General features: G+C 37.3%; 1 protein-coding gene across 2 annotated transcripts in view; it reads left to right on the top strand.

Moving 5' to 3' along the window:
• Cep112 (centrosomal protein 112) overlaps nucleotides 1–15,966 on the top strand; it is a 396,051-nt gene that overhangs the window by 113,007 nt on the left and 267,078 nt on the right. For both annotated transcript variants that reach the window (XM_041635859.1, XM_041635858.1), the window contains exons 13-17: nucleotides 3,082–3,236; nucleotides 3,521–3,650; nucleotides 4,310–4,402; nucleotides 5,870–5,929; nucleotides 11,887–11,966. In XM_041635859.1, coding sequence (XP_041491793.1) covers nucleotides 3,082–3,236; nucleotides 3,521–3,650; nucleotides 4,310–4,402; nucleotides 5,870–5,929; nucleotides 11,887–11,966 — 518 coding nt within the window. The remainder of the gene's footprint in view (nucleotides 1–3,081; nucleotides 3,237–3,520; nucleotides 3,651–4,309; nucleotides 4,403–5,869; nucleotides 5,930–11,886; nucleotides 11,967–15,966) is intronic.

Raw genomic sequence — 15,966 nt, 5'->3', positions numbered from 1 at the left:
TTTTAGGTGTTCTTAATGGGAGAGTGGTGTTCTATAAGCCATGCCCTCGTGAACAGAAGTTCACTAAGGTGGAGTTGCAGTTCTAGGGTTCCTTCCTATTCTTTCTTTTTCATCAGTTCCCAGAAAGAAGGAATACAGATCCCCTTGATTCTACCACTTCAAATTGGAGATCAGAAGAGTCCTAGTTCTTGTGTTGTAATTTGGAGCGGCAGGCTGCGTCCCGCCACCTGGCTAGCTTTATACCCGAAATAATTACATGGAAACTGTATTCATTTAAACACTGCTTGGCCCATTAGTTTCAGCCTCTTATTGGCTAGCTCTTACATATTGATCTAACCCATTTCTAATAATCTGTGTAGACCACGAGGTGGCTTACCAGGGAAGATCTGAACCTGCATCTGTCTGGAGTGGGAGAATCATGGCAACTCACTGACTCAGCTTCTTTCTCCCAGCATTCTGTTCTGTTTACTCCGCCTACCTAAATTCTACCCTATCAGAGGGCCAAGCAGTTTTCTTTATTACTTAACCAATGAAAACAACAGATAAGATACAACACCCACCTCCATCATTTCCCCTTTTTCTGTTTAAACAAAAAAGAAGGCTTTCATTTTAACATAGTAAAATTACATATAGCAAAACAGTTATCAATCAAGAATTACAGTTACAATATTTATATCTATTTTATCTTTTATCATAACTAAGGAAAACTATAACTATCCATTCTTCAACTCCATCAAAGACTCCAGAAGGATATAATATTTCCTAAGCAAACAAGAAATCCAAAACTCTAGAAATGACAGAGACATCTGGCTGTCTGGACAGTCACCCAAATTTCCTCTGTACCATTGGGGCATCCATCTTCGGCCTTCAGGCCTATAGTATCCAGCAGACATTTCCATGAAGCAGGAAAATTTAAAGGCAGTTCAGTCACTATCTGTTGTGTCCTGCAGAATGTCTCACAGACTCTTTCATGAATCAGGAACCCCGAAAGATCATCTCACCTTTAGGCAAGTGTTTGTGCATCAGTCCAGGCAAGAGCAGTTTCTTGCCCAAATGGCTAACCAACTCCATAAGGATCCTCTTCGATGCCCATCTTCCTCTCAAAGTAGATTGGTGCTGCCAGGAGTAAACATGTTTCATTGTCATGAAAAGCCCTAAGTTATTAAAATAATAAATGCCATATTCTGTAGTCTTTGAAAGATATGAAGAATGCCTATTTAACTGAAATACATCTCTACATATCTAGAAAATCTAATTAATATGACTACAAGATTGACTATTATAGATGATATCCAATAACAACCTATATTTTCTAATTATACATTACATTTTAAATGAACTACACAATCACAATACCTTAATCAATATCAGAAATACATATACATATAACAAAATTGACCTTACAGTACACACCAATGCAAATTATTCATATCTATATCATATCCCCCTTTAAATGTAAAAGAACCTTTATAAACCATATTTGGGAACATGGGCGCAGTTTTTTCTCTCCAAACTGCTTTCTGCTGAATGGGGGCGCTGTTAATCAGATCATTTAGGGTGTAACCTGTGTGCCAGGTTTATCTCAGTTGGCAGTTGAGTGAAGTAATTTTTTGAGGGTGTTTAAAATTAAGCTCTTTCAGGTTTTACATGGAGTTTGTTACCCCGGTAGGCACCACTCTGTTGTAATATGGAGCGGCGGGCTGCGTCCCGCCACCTGGCTAGCTTTACAACCAAAGTATTCATTTAAACACTGCTTGGCCCATTAGTTTTAGCCTCTTATTGGCTAGCTCTTACATATTGATCTAACCCATTTCTAATAATCTGTGTAGACCACGAGGTGGCTTACCAGGGAAGATCTTAACCTATGTCTGTCTGGAGTGGGAGAATCATGGCGACTCACTGACTCAGCTTCTTTCTCCCAGCATTCTGTTCTGTTTACTCCGCCTATCTAAATTCTACCCTATCAGAGGGCCAAGCAGTTTTCTTTATTACTTAACCAATGAAAACAACAGATAAGATACAACACCCACCTCCATCACACAGTTACTATAGGAAGCCAGGGTAGTTTGGAGAACATTAGACATAACGTCATATATATTTGCAACAGATTTATCTGTATATCTCTGACTGTGCTGGAACTCACTCTGTAGACCAAGCTGGTCTCGAACTCACAGAGATCTGTCTGCCTCTGCCTCCTGAGTGCTGGGATTATAGGTGTGTGCCACTACCGCCCAGCTTTCTGTTCAGTTTTATAATGAAGAAAAGGTAAAAATGAAGAAAGGTGTTGTTTTTTAACAGTAATGTTTAAACTTTGTCTTAACTCTGTGCCATAGAGAAACAGTAGAAAAGAAATGCCACACTGAGCTCTCCTACTTGCACTTATTAAAAGTGTAGTTGTAAAAATGGAAACCAGTTGTCTCTCAGCTAATGCTGGTCTGGCGCTGTGTTGAATGAAGCATCTAAAAGTTTATAAGCACCTTTGTTTGGGCTTTCAAACCAGTCCTGCCAAAATGATGAATTCAAAATAATTTAAATATCAATTAATAAAGAGGCAATTTATTTGAATGATGCTTTTGAAAAATAAAGAACAGCTTTAATTGAAATAGAAAAACCATTACAGAAAAAATAGTAAGAATTTATGGGATAAAACATTTCTGTATACTTGCTAATCATGAATATGTTATGTGGTGTTCCTGGCATTAATATAGAGGGTTATGGATTTAATTTTGAAATATCATTATTAAAACTGTGAGAGAAAAGGGCAAATCTAAACTATAATGAGGGGTAGAGTGGGATTGGGGGCTGTTTGAGGAGTGGGCCTTGTCTTCTTTGCTCACATGGAAAATTGTCTGACTTAGTAAACAGTCCATGAATGAGTGAATGGTTGAATATGTGTAAGCATGCTGGTAATTTTATGGTAAAAATGATTTTTACAAGTTTTGGTTAGTTCAAAGATTTATATTTTTCTAATATTGATTTTGACTTTCATATTCTAATAGGCAATATGTTTCTTCAGAGTGCTCACTGGTCCACATACTTGAAAAGCTAGTTAGAGACTTTCCTAACGACTTGTTCTTTCAGAACCACATGATCAAAGAACTGGAGGGCCGTGTCCAGCAGCTGACGGGGGAGGCAGAGAACAGCAATTTACAGAGGCAGAAACTGGTTCAAGAAAAAATGGAGCTTGAGAGATGCTACCAGATAACATGTAGTGAACTCCAGGAGCTAAAGACAAGGTAGTGCTGAGTCAGTGTCTGTGGGGCACAGTGCTCTGACCGACCTTATAAATATAGAGTCAGACACTTGTGCAGTAAGTCTTAGGGTGGTCCCACCTAAACAGGAGTATTTACACATTTCTAAACGTATTTTAGAACATAATGTTTGAAACCTGTTGATGAAAATATGGATACTTACTTCGTATATTGAAAGATAATATTCTTGAATTTAGTTGACTAAGATATCCGTTTTAGAGAATGGTTCCAAAAATATAGAAAGTTATTTTTTTATCCTACTGTTTTAGGCGTAACATACTACATAAAGAGAAAGAACATCTGGCAAATGATTATGAGAAAAATGTGAAATTATTAAAAACCAAATACGATTCCGACATAAACCTTCTAAAACAAGAGCATGCACTTTCAGCTTCTAAGGTACTGTACGTGTGGGTAACCACATTTCATGAGTGTTCAGCAGTGGACAGCGATGGAGCAGCCAATCATTTCCTTTTGAAATTAGCCCTTTTTACATTTTGTTCTTGAAATCACAAGACTTCAAAACATTTGCTGCTGTTTAGAACACTGAAAACACTGAATGTCTCTTAGCTGACACAGCACTTAATAGCCTGGTTCTGCTCAACACATGCCCTGGTAAACTCTGAAGTTTTAAGAAGGAATTCTGAAAAAAAGCTTCCTGAAGTGCTACTTGCACACATACAGTGGTGTTACTTTGAAATGTTTGCTTTATTTTATTCTTATTTTTAACTTTTAAAAATTTCTATAGAATTTTAATTCAGTGTTACATTTTCGTAGCTTTAAATACTACACAGATTTTAATTTACATTTTTACTTCAAAATATTAATTCTTGTCTTCAACTGGTATTCTAGTTACTGCTCAGCTCATTGACTCTCAGGCAGTATACTTAAAGTAGATTTAAGTTTAAAATTATGTTTAAAATATTCTTTTATTCAGGTTTATAAATAACTTAAATTCTGACTGAACTTTCAGGGGTAAATGATAGGCTTTATGTCAGCCAGAAGCGTGGAACGGTACAAAAGTCAATGTTCTGCTCTCTGTTCTGCAATCCTCACAGACATCTGGTGTGATTGAAGAGTTAGAACAGAACATCTGTCAATTAAAACAGCAGGTCCAGGAGTCAGAGCTTCAGAGGAAACAGCAAGCAAAAGTAAGTCTTGTTTGTTAGCCAGATCAGTGACCCAGTTCCTTTACCTTCTTGATCTGTGTTCAGAAATGAGAGTCAATTTAAAAAGTAACTTAGAAAAAGCCCTGTGGACATAGTCATCTCTGGTTGTGCTCCTGGCGTTCACCAGTTAGAGATGCTGACATAGAGAATAAAAGACAGCTGATTTGAAAGGTCTCTTTTTTGAGATTAGTTTATAAATAAAACCTTGAATGATTTAAGAATGAGATCTTGAAATTTTCAGGGAAGTAGATGAAATTGGAAATTCTAATATCAAGTAGGATGACCTAAATGTGTAGATGTAAGTTCTGGATGTTTTCTCTCATATATATATAGTTCCTAGCCCTTAATGTGTACATCTGTGTGTGTAGGAATGTGGGTAAAACCTAAAAAACAAGAAAGGAGACCAAGGCACGGTAAAGGTAGCTGGGGCTGGGAAAAGCATTTATGGAGCATGAAAGAGGTAAAGACACAGGGTGAGAACGGGGTTGGAGGGCTATGAGTAGCAGAGGAGCGGGGAATGTGAGAGGGAAGGACATTCTACTAAAATGCTTTGTTCAAATGCCACAATGATATCTAATATAAATTATTAAGATATATTAAATGTATAAAATAATAATGTATTAAATATAAACTAAATATTTTTAAAAATTTATTTTATGTGCATTGGTGTTTTGCATGCATTCACGTGTGTTTGAGGGTATTAGATACCCTGGAACTAGAGTTACCAACGGTTGTGAGTTGCCATATGGTGCTGGGAATTGAACCTGGGTCCTCTGGAAGAGTAGCCAGTGCTCTTTACCACTGAGCCATCTCTCCAGTCCCTTTGTTAAATATTTTAAAAATTAGGTTCTAGTGTTTATTATTTGGTATACACTCAATAACTGGTGTGATTAGGGGATGTATTAAATTACATAAATATGTATACATTATTTGCTGTTCTTTCTACATCTTATTAGTGTAGTATGCTATCAAATGTTTGTTTGATGTAGAAAAATGTCTTATGTAAATGTATTATTTTAGAAAAATTTTCCCTTTTAAGTTTTCAAACTCCATTGTCTTCCCTTCCCTTTCTCTTTTTCTCATAACATTATTTTTCCCTCAAAGAGCATCAAGAATGTGGATATGAAATAACTTCATATCCTTGACATTTTGACTTAGTTGCTCATTCCTAGTCTTATAATAATCGTAAAGGTCACAGTGATTCTTGTACTTGAGGACAGCAGCATCTTCATACAGCTAAGGTTTATGTCTTACAATGTTAACCTGCTGCTGTCCCTTCTTGTGACTTAGAAAATTGGGTGCTTAGGGCTCTCTTAGTGATAAACAACATGCAAAACTTTGAAGAGAAGTTTGACGTCAAGTACATTCATTGCTTTTATTGGGTCACTAATTTTATTGTCGTTAGAGGTAATATTAAACATACTAAAAATAATCATTTATCATTCACAGGATCAAGAAAATAAGTTTCACATGGAGAGGAACCATTTAAAACATACCTATGAGAAAAAGGTAATACGTTTGATTGGAAATTATAGCATTTAAAATAACAGCTTAAACATTTAAGGGGAGCTGATTTATTAAAGTAATGTATTTATTCCATCTTATAAAGAATTATTTGTTTCTAATGTAATTTCATCTAACCAATCTAATCAAAGTTTTCATGTTTCTGAACAGTGTCTTTGGTTCAGTTACTATTCACACCAACATTAAGGCTCTATTTTTGTGTTCTGTTGGGATGAGTGAAGAGCATCGTTGACTGAACTGCTTTTACAAACACTTTGATGTTTTATTTCTACAAGTTTGAAGTAATTGGGATTTACATTGCATTCTTGTGTATCATCCATGTAATAAAAACTTTGAATATGTAATCAAAAAACCCTAAATCAGTGAAAGCATTGACTACTTAAACTTAACAGTTTCTTAGTAGTCAGAATCAGGCATATTTTCATCAATGTATTTTAACATTCCTATTATCAGCAATAACTAAAAGGTTATTAATACTTTAGATAGCAATATACAGATTTGTGACTGAAAATTTTCAGTTATGAAATGTTTTACTATAAGACATGGAAAGTAAAAGTAGAAGTAACAAAGGTTTTATTGATAGTTTTGTTATTTTAATATTCGCCAAATGAATCCACTTATAAAATATGCATATAATAGAAAATGAGGTTTACCCTTCCATTAAAATATATATAAACTAAAGCTAACCCTGGTGTGTATGGTGGCATTCTCAATCCATTTTGTAACAGATCTTTTGTGTCCAACTAGTTTCTCAATAGATATACTTTCAATGCTTACATTGGACAAGTCATCCTATTAGCTAATATGAGGCTGGGAATAGTTAGGCACTCTGCCCTCTAAGAGCTTAACACAGCTAAGAGATGCATAGGATAGAGTGTGGTCACCTTTTGCAAAATAGGATTTCTTATGTATTGATCTATGTTTGTGTGCTTTTTGTTTTTTATTATGAATAATTGTAATTATTTTTATTCATTCTAGTTCAATGCAAGATGTTTAGTATATTTATATCTAAAAATGGTATCTGGATAGGAAGAGGAAATAGTTTTTATTGAAGTATTTCAGTTTCTATTGCTGAAAAATGTAGTTCCCTAAATATTTTACTTACCAAAAAACAAACCTGGAAGTCTTGTCTAGTGTGTAAGGCACTGGGTTAGGCTAGTCTGGGTGTACTGTTCATCCACTGTGCCCTGGGAAGACCTCTGGCTTATCTTCCATTGTGGAACACCTTTCTGGCCCAATGTTCTCTTGCTGTTTGTGCCAACTTTCCTCTGATCTGCTGGCCTGTGGAACAGGATGGACTGGTGTCTAGGAGCAAGGCACACCTGAGAAGTGTGCCATGGAGAGACAAACCCAGACAGCCTTTTCTTCTACTGTTTTCTTGAGTTTTTAACCACCGAGTAAACTAAGGTTCTGCTATCAACCTTTCTCATGGACTAGACTAAAGGAAAGAAATATGAGAACTGGTTTTGTAACTGGAGCTTAGGGTAAAAGCCCACATTGCAGCATTCACAGAATAAAGGCTTCCTCCTAACACACTGCAAAGTCCAGTAGTAGTGAAAACCAAAGGAGACTTAATCGGTGGAACAGGAGAAGTGGCTCAGTGAACCCAGCCCATGTTCTGGGCAGGAACAAGAGCTTTAGGCTTAGTCAGAGAAAGCATTCTGTCGGGGAGGGAGGCAGCAAATAGTATGCATAGTTAAGTAGTTCCAACCACCCTGTGGTCAATATCTCAGCTCTAGTTCTGCAGGATGATCTGAAGGAGTCTTTATTGCTTGAGGGGACAAGCTGACTCCTTAGAGAAGCTTGTTTGTGCTCCAAGGCTCTGTCCTGCTAGGCTCTGCTGTTCTTAGAGTCCAAGTTTCAGAATAATAATTGGAAACTGTTTAGCTTTTTTGTGGGGTCTGGAGCAAGGACAATATAAAACTGACAGTAAGATCCCTCAGTTACTGTTGTGGTGGTGGTTTGAAAGTCACTGAGATACATTAGGTCACACTGGCTGCTAGATAGATTTGTCTTGGATGAGGAACCATGATAACTGAGTGACCTGAAAGAAAGGAGGCAGATGCAAAACAAAGATGGAGAGGCCACACTTTCATCTTGACTTTTGTTCCCTTCTGAGGTCAAGAGGGGAGTCAATGCATTGTTTTAGGAAGGCAATGCCTAAGTGTCTGTAATAATTCCATCTTTATCATTAACCTGCTGGCAATTCCTGTTGTAGTTCACCTCTAAAAGGAGACTGAAACCTCTTTATTAGGCATGGTGACTGCAGCTATTCCCTTTCCAAGAGCTATCAATTGACCTCACTTTAAATAAAATAACCAGAATCCATTTTGCGGTTCTCAGTATAAACATGACTTGTTTAAAATAATCTCTAGAAGAAAAATAACTGCATTTGTTTGTATTGCAATCGTTACTGATATTGTTTATATTGAAAGAAAAGGTTGCTCAGTGTGTCACTTTTTGTTTCACAATTAATTCCATAGTCTCCCCCTTTTAAATTGACATCTGTTCCTCTTTCTTTATTAAACCTGCTGGGATTGCAAGCCTTGAAGATTTGATGTCTTGTACCCCCCGAGGGAATATTCTTCTGACAGCTCAAAGAGCTGACATAAATCTCACGGAGGCCTGGACTGTGTAACCGGATAGCTGAATGGGATGTATAGGGCTTTTGTTTGGAGGGTGTTACAGGTGTGCACATTCAATAACTTTCCGTATAAAATGTGGTTCTGAATATCTGTTTAGAAGGAGGAAATGCCATCTGAATGACATTATTTCCTCATGCCAGTGCGAAAGCAGCAGGATGGGAGCATACCATCCCACTAGTCTTTGAGGTGGAAGAAACAGCGTCAGATGCTGTCCCTAATTTAAGCACACACATATTATCTCATGGTCTTTATTGATCTCTGGTGGCTGTTGCCTGGTCTTCAGATCTTTGAACATCAAACAAATAATAGGCCATAAAACTAAACGTCATTGTTTGATGAAGTGTCCTAATCTGTTAAATCAGGAAATGGCTAGAGTAAATGATTTTACTAGTAAGGAAACACCTGCCTCCTACAAATAACCTAGTGCTTGTTTTCCAAACAGGCACTGAGAGTAAAAAGTGATGGTGCTGTTTACCCACAGAACACAGGCAGACGCTACATGCTCAGGCTAAAGTGTGCTAGACTTGACTTACCTCCCTAAAATCTTCCGTAACTCTTGACAGATGTAAGTTCTAAACACTAAAGTACAGTTTCCCAGTGCTTAGCATTCTTGTGTACTTTGTATAATTATATTTAAATAATTTTTAAATGTTCACAACAGCCATATATATATATATATATATATATATATATATATATATATCTTCCCCAAAGTTAAAAAAGAGAAAGGAAATTGTGCTGTTATAGTACTTAATAAAATCATGCAATGAGGTCACCCATATTTTAAATACTGGACTATGGAGATTAGAGTAGTTAAGAGGCAATCTTGTCCACCTGCTTGGTTTTGGGACTAACCCTGGCCCTGTGCTCTTTGCTATGCCAAATTCAACTGCTTGGATTTTTTTCCCCATCATTTCTTGATTCTTTAAATTTGAGGGATGAAAGAGTATATTTATCATGTGTTCAACAAATGTGCTTATGGCTACTGAAATCAACTATTACAGTAAATTCTTACATTTGGTAGTAAACTAAGTTCCTTAATTGCCTTAAATAGTATAGTTTATTATTAACTACATATTGAGTGAAGATTAGAAGTAAAACATTTAAATCTTACTCCACATTACCTTTGGGCAACACAGCATTACTCTGTGTTAAAAATAAATAAATAAATAGAATATAAGTGGAAAAAATAAAAGTAGATTACCTTTATGTTGTTTCATAGTTTAATGTAAAAATCATCTATATAATATTCCCAACACAAATATTAAGCTATAGTCATCCATCAAAATCAGTATACATTGATTACTTGCAGGTATTTAATTGTATATTATCTGCAAATACCTGAAATATATATCAAAATAAAGCTATAATTTAAAAAAAAAAGATCTCAAGCATGCAACACTCACATATTCTGTGTAGAGAAAGCAAATCCAGAATGTCCTTTAATGACTGCTCTGGTGTGGGTCAGGACGCTGTCACACAGATAGTGACCTGAGTGAGAACCAGCGTAAGAGCATGTGCATCAATGCATGGATTCTCGCCAAGAGGGGAGTCCTTCTGCCCCATCCAGCTAGCTCCCTCTCCCTTCAAAAATGGGGCTGACGGTCTTAGAACTATTTTATCCAGGTGCGTATGTCACATACTAACCAGCATTAAGAAGTGGAAGCCCACATTTGAAAGCGGTTAAGACTGTATAGCGAGCAATACAGAGCACTTAGAAGAACTCAGGTTGCTTGGCAATTCAGGGTCTGCTCTATGGAAAGGCAAGCAGTTTGTATACTGTACACATTGGACTGTTGTTCATAATGACCTGGAGTAACCAAAAGTACTTTGGTGTTAAATCTGAAATAGCATCTATAATTTTTATCATTGAGAATTTCTTATGTTCTCGTATTCATAAGAACCTTGCCTGAAGTAATTCACTTTTATCAGAATACTTTGATATGGTTATTGTTGATCTTCATTTGTAGAAGGACTGAGACATAGTGTGCTAAATAACCAGAGAAGTAGGAATATGACCATTTAAACTCATCCTGTAATTCTTGCTAGAATTTCCCAAAAATGTGCCTAATGTATAAAGTTTGTTTATATTCTAATTTAACATGCTCACTATATGCCAAGCATTGTAATATCCAAGAATATATAAGAAGTGAGACAGTATTTGAAGTCTGGGAGCCTGGCAAATTGTGAACATACTTTCCTTTTTTCTATGTAATTTTTTTCCTATGTAACTAAATTCAGTGGTAAAGATTTTCAAGGTGAAATGATTCTTCTGATCATAAGAAAAATAGTATTTATGAGATATTCTAAGTTGATCATTACAGTACCAGGAAGGGATGCTGTGTCTGCTAGTTCTGGTCACTCACTGCCTCAGCATGCATCAAACCCTCCACTTCTCAGGTCTTGACTTAGTGGTTGTCATCATAGAAACTAGTAGCGGCTTTTTTTGGTATTATGTAAAAATGCCTCCCTGGCCTCACTACTATTAGTTTACAAGAATATAGTTGATTTTACTAATTTATTTTCCTTAAACATAGGGGAAAATTCAAGGTGAATATAAAAAGAAAGTCCAGAAAATGTGGGATTTAACTTAAATAGGTCCTCAACCAGATTGATTAAAAATACCTAACTACTTTTGGTTAATTCCATTGCAATGTGTGACATAGATTTAAAGTGTGGGGGGTGGTAGTTGGGAGTGGTGATGATGGCGATGATGGTGTGACAGTGTGTGTGTGGTGCGCTGCTTGTCTTTTCATTTATCTCAACCCCGTCGATTCATGTTCAGTCCTACAGTGGTCTAGAAGGTCTGTAAGTGATGCTTTCCAACACTGAGTTGAGTCCCACCTACTCCCAGGTTGCTGCATGCAGGAAAGAGGCAGTCATGATGGAGATTTTGTTCCAAACTTAGTCAATGTGTGCACAACTCATGTTCAACAATGGAAGATTTCATAATAGCCCTTCTATATTTGGTTAATGCAGACATATCACTTATTCTAATCTTTTTCTCCTATGAAAATTCTTTCCTTTGTCAAAACTATGATACTTAAAAAAATATCAAAGTGGTTGGTACATTTTTGAAGTTGATGTATGCCAATTCATTTTAAGCAAGTATAATTATTAGCTTTTAATTGAAAAATTATATTGCGAGTAGAACATTGAAGTTATTCTATGATTAAGTAGGTTTCTGCCATGAAAGACCTGAGTCTGAATTTATATTCCAATGGACTTGAGACTGTTGTTTTTTTGTGTCTCTCAGTACCCTTGTCTTCCAGTGAGTTTCACGGATTCTCTCGGCAGGTCCATGAATTGCAGAGTGAACTTGATAAAGAGAAAGAAGATGCTCAGAGGAAGATCAATAAATTTGAGGAAGCTTTGAAGTGAGTAAAAAATAAATTACAAAATATTTAGTGTTTTGAAAATTGCTCTTACTTGGGGTTGGAGAAATGGCTCAATGTTTGTGAGGACCACTTCTCTTCCCCAGGACCTGGGCTCTATCCTGAGCGCCCACTTAGTGGTGGACAACTTTCTAACTTCAGTGCCAGAGCAGCCCAAGCCCCCTGTGGGCCCTGGATGCATGACTTTCCTGCTGTCCTGGCAGGCACATTGACTGCACACAGAAAATAAAAACAACACTAAAGCACAGACAAGTTGCTCATACTACACTGAGAGCCAAATTAGCTAGGCTGTGAGTGTCCAGTTCACAGTAGCCTTGTAGGGCGCTGCTGCTCGTTGCTTTCCCATCACGGTTCTCTGTTTTCAGACTTAGTCTAACTAGTTGATTGTTTTTTTTTTTTAACAGAAAAACTAGTTCAGCTGTTTTTCAATGATAGGAATGAGAGAAAAAACTTAGTGGTTTCAGATGCCCTCTTCCTCTTAAGTGGAAACACATTTTCACAAAATGAGATTTAGGTCTTAGGGCTTTAGAAATCACTGTGCAGACTTTGTTGGGTCATAAAGTGTTTAGTCGTTATGTTCACAAAGGCTCACTACCTAAGCATTGTTTAGGAAGGGCTTTGTCTACTTCCCGATGCATGAAGGTACACACACGGATGGCATTAGAACTGGCCTTTCCCATCTGCTTACATAGTGAGTGGACTATTTGACTGCTTTTTATTGTGAAAGTTTTAGCTGAAAAATACTGATTTATTAATAAATACTCAGTTCTTACCATATGTCAGGTAATGTAAGAAAGCACATTCCCAGAGGACCATGTAACCATTTGGTTATTTAAGAAATTTGGCAGTGGCAGTACAGAGCAGAAGGAATTTTACTGGAGGAAGATCAGCGTGGCACCTGATCCAAGGGATTCGAGGGGCAGGGCCATTCCCCTGAGGTCAGTGTGCCTAGCTAATTTGTTTTCTTCCCCAAACCTCCAAACCACAGGCATTTACAGAACTGCACCAAAGGACACCTCCCATCAAGCATGCCTTGTATCACATTCTCCCTGGGAAGACGGCAGCCCAGCTCTTCCCCCTTGCTTTGTTTCTTAGTAAAATGCATTGGCTTACTGGCTAAACAACATCTTAGAATAATTCATGTACTATGACATCACAAGAAGCAATGTTTTATCTACACAAGGACTTACTGCTTATTTGTCACACCAACCATGAACCAGATGCCATAAAGGGGGATCAGAAGGCAAGCAGTTATACTCATGAAGTGTTAAATTGTCATCTTGATTCATTACAAGACTAACACTCATCAAGGGCTTGAAAGGACCATACCAAAAATAACAAATTTTATTTGGAGGTGGGTTTTTTTTTTTTTTTGACATTAAGTAAAATTCCCTGGTAGATTCATGACTTCCATCCCTAGGTAGTCAGTGCCTTCATTTTGAGCACTTGACTGATGGTCTTAAGAGTTTAGTACCCAGCACAACAGCAGTAACCAAAATGGACAATAACAGAAGAAGTCATCATGAATTTGGAACTCCAAAGTAAATAGCAGAAGCTGGCTATTTTCCAAATGGAGAATATTCCAAGGAGCGACAGTTAACTCCTGTTGATCTAAGAATTGTACTGTTTTGTTGGCCTATGTATGATTTCATTTTGCAGCCCTAATATGTAAAAACTTGCCTTGACTTCTCGAAAGCTTTTTTCCCCCTTTATTAAATATGCCCAAAGGTAAAAATAATCTGGTGTTTAGACCATGGTGTTATGTACTCATGTAGGTATTCTTTCTTTGGCTTATTTAATAAGGACTGTTTTGTATGTGCAGTTAAATGGATAGTTAAGGATGGCAGACAAGGCCGAAGTATGTAAGTTCATATTTGAGCATCTAGTGAGTTTAGCATAAGTCAAAGAATTTAAAAACGTAAGGGATAATCAGAAAGGTGGATTGCTAATAGCAGGCCTGTCAGACAGGGGGAGCTCTTTACCTGATTTCACAGAGTGTGGGCACATGGGAAGCTCTCCTGGGCTTTGATCTTGTCCTGTCTGGAGATCCTGCCCTCCGTGGCCAGTCTCATTTCCTTTCCATCTCTGGTCTTACTCAGAATGCTTGTCTCCCCTTGCTGCCTCGCCTTTTCAGGCACACTTCTCCGGTGTCTTCACCCCCATCCTAGGTCTTCTGATTCTCTCATAGAATTTCATCCCAGAATTTTGTAACCATGTACATGTAATCCTATTAATTGGATGCTATATAATGAATGTGACGTTAGGGGAAATTGTGTGACTTTATTGTGACATAGGTGTGCCAGAGATGTAAAGGGCTGGGTAGTGTATGAAATGGTGCTGATCCTCTTTTTAAACAGTTGAAATGGCCAATTTAGTCTTTGGTTTCAATTTCAACTTGATATTTCAAAGCTATTATTATTTAAGGGGACACTTTGGATCACATATTAGTCACTTAGGAAAGACCTCTTGGTTCCTGGCTCTAGAGGTTCCCCGCATCGTGTCAGGGAAGGTGTGGAAGAGCAGAGCAGGTCTCTTGATGGCAGGAGGAAGCAGAGACAAGTGCGCCTGTGCTCTGCTGGCTCCCCTTTCCCACTTGGATTCCACAGGAGTCTCCAGCCATTGTTCAGGGTGTGTCTGCCTTGTTCTGTCAATCTGGAGATGCTGTTCCAGATATGCCTATCAGTCCTCTCACCACTCAGTCTTCTGGGTGATTCTCCATGCAGTAATGTTGATCATGAAGACTAGCCAGCAGAGACTGCATTCAGTCTTTCACTTGGAATGCTAACTCTAGAGAGCTCACTTGTTAACCACTGTTAGGATCTGAAAGTATCTTAATGTTGCTGACTGCTACCATTCTGTATTTTCATTCTCTATGTGGTTTGATCATTTTTATTTCATGTTTCATTTTTATTATAGAAAGTAGTTTTACTACTTGATGTATATAATAACTGTAACTGTAAATGTCATGAATTGTATGTGTTTTTTATTTTTCAGTGATATGGGATAACCAGTAGACTATACATCTAGAAAGTGATTGGATGCCACAGAACAATATAGTGTTCATGTTTGAAGGATTGATACTGCAATGCGATTGCTCCTTTTATTCTTAGGGCAGTTAAAATTTGTCATCATAGAAAGGACTGGGCTTGAGTCCCAGACCAAACATAACTAGATAAATACATACATAAATAAAACTCTCAGCAGATGTATTTAGATGGTAGATTTACTTTATTCCCTTTTCATATTCCTGTATTCATCAAATTTGATGCTAAGTTGTGGGAACTAAAATTTAATAAGGCATGAAGTAGTGTAGAAATTGTCTGAAGTATTCGGGGAGGCCTTTAAAACATTTTTGATGAACAACTTTTTCAAACTCCTTTCTCGCAACAAAATTCAAAAGGTGACACAAAACAAGTTTATACTATCTTAATTCTTTGCATTTTGAAAAGCACACATGAAATATAACTTATACCAAAACTACATTGACAATTTGTGTGATTTTCTAATAATATCAGTAATAGAAAGTAGTAATTTACTTATCTCACAAGTCTAGATGTGGAACAAAGACTCCTGGTATAAAATAGTTCATTCTACACAGTTCTATTTTTCCATAACTTAAAAAAAAGATAAAAAATCATGGCCTGAGGAAAAGAAGGATCATAATGTGGTCAGCGTAAAATTGTGCATATGCACACGCATTTCTGTTGGGCAAAGTCCTCGGTCAGGCAAGACATATGCAGGATAGCAGCCCTGCACCCAGACCTTGGATCTGGCAGAACTTAACTGTTCACTGGTGTTTTCAGAGCATCAGCTGAAAGTGAGTGGAAAGCCCAGAGGAGAGTTAAGGAAGGCCTTTCTTCTCTGTTGTTCAACCAATGGTCTTGGACCTCTGACACTGAGAAGACACCTCCCACGACCAGTCCTGCATCTGCATATTAACAAAGGGTTGATGATAAGGGAACAAGTGCTGCGTGAAAAGGAC

Source organism: Microtus oregoni, unplaced genomic scaffold, assembly GCF_018167655.1.
Source record: "Microtus oregoni isolate MIOR12 unplaced genomic scaffold, Mior012 000048F_ref0000485, whole genome shotgun sequence".
Lineage (NCBI taxonomy): Eukaryota > Metazoa > Chordata > Mammalia > Rodentia > Cricetidae > Microtus > Microtus oregoni.
Note: the sequence above shows the minus strand (reverse complement) of the source record. Positions and strands in the feature narration are given on the sequence as shown.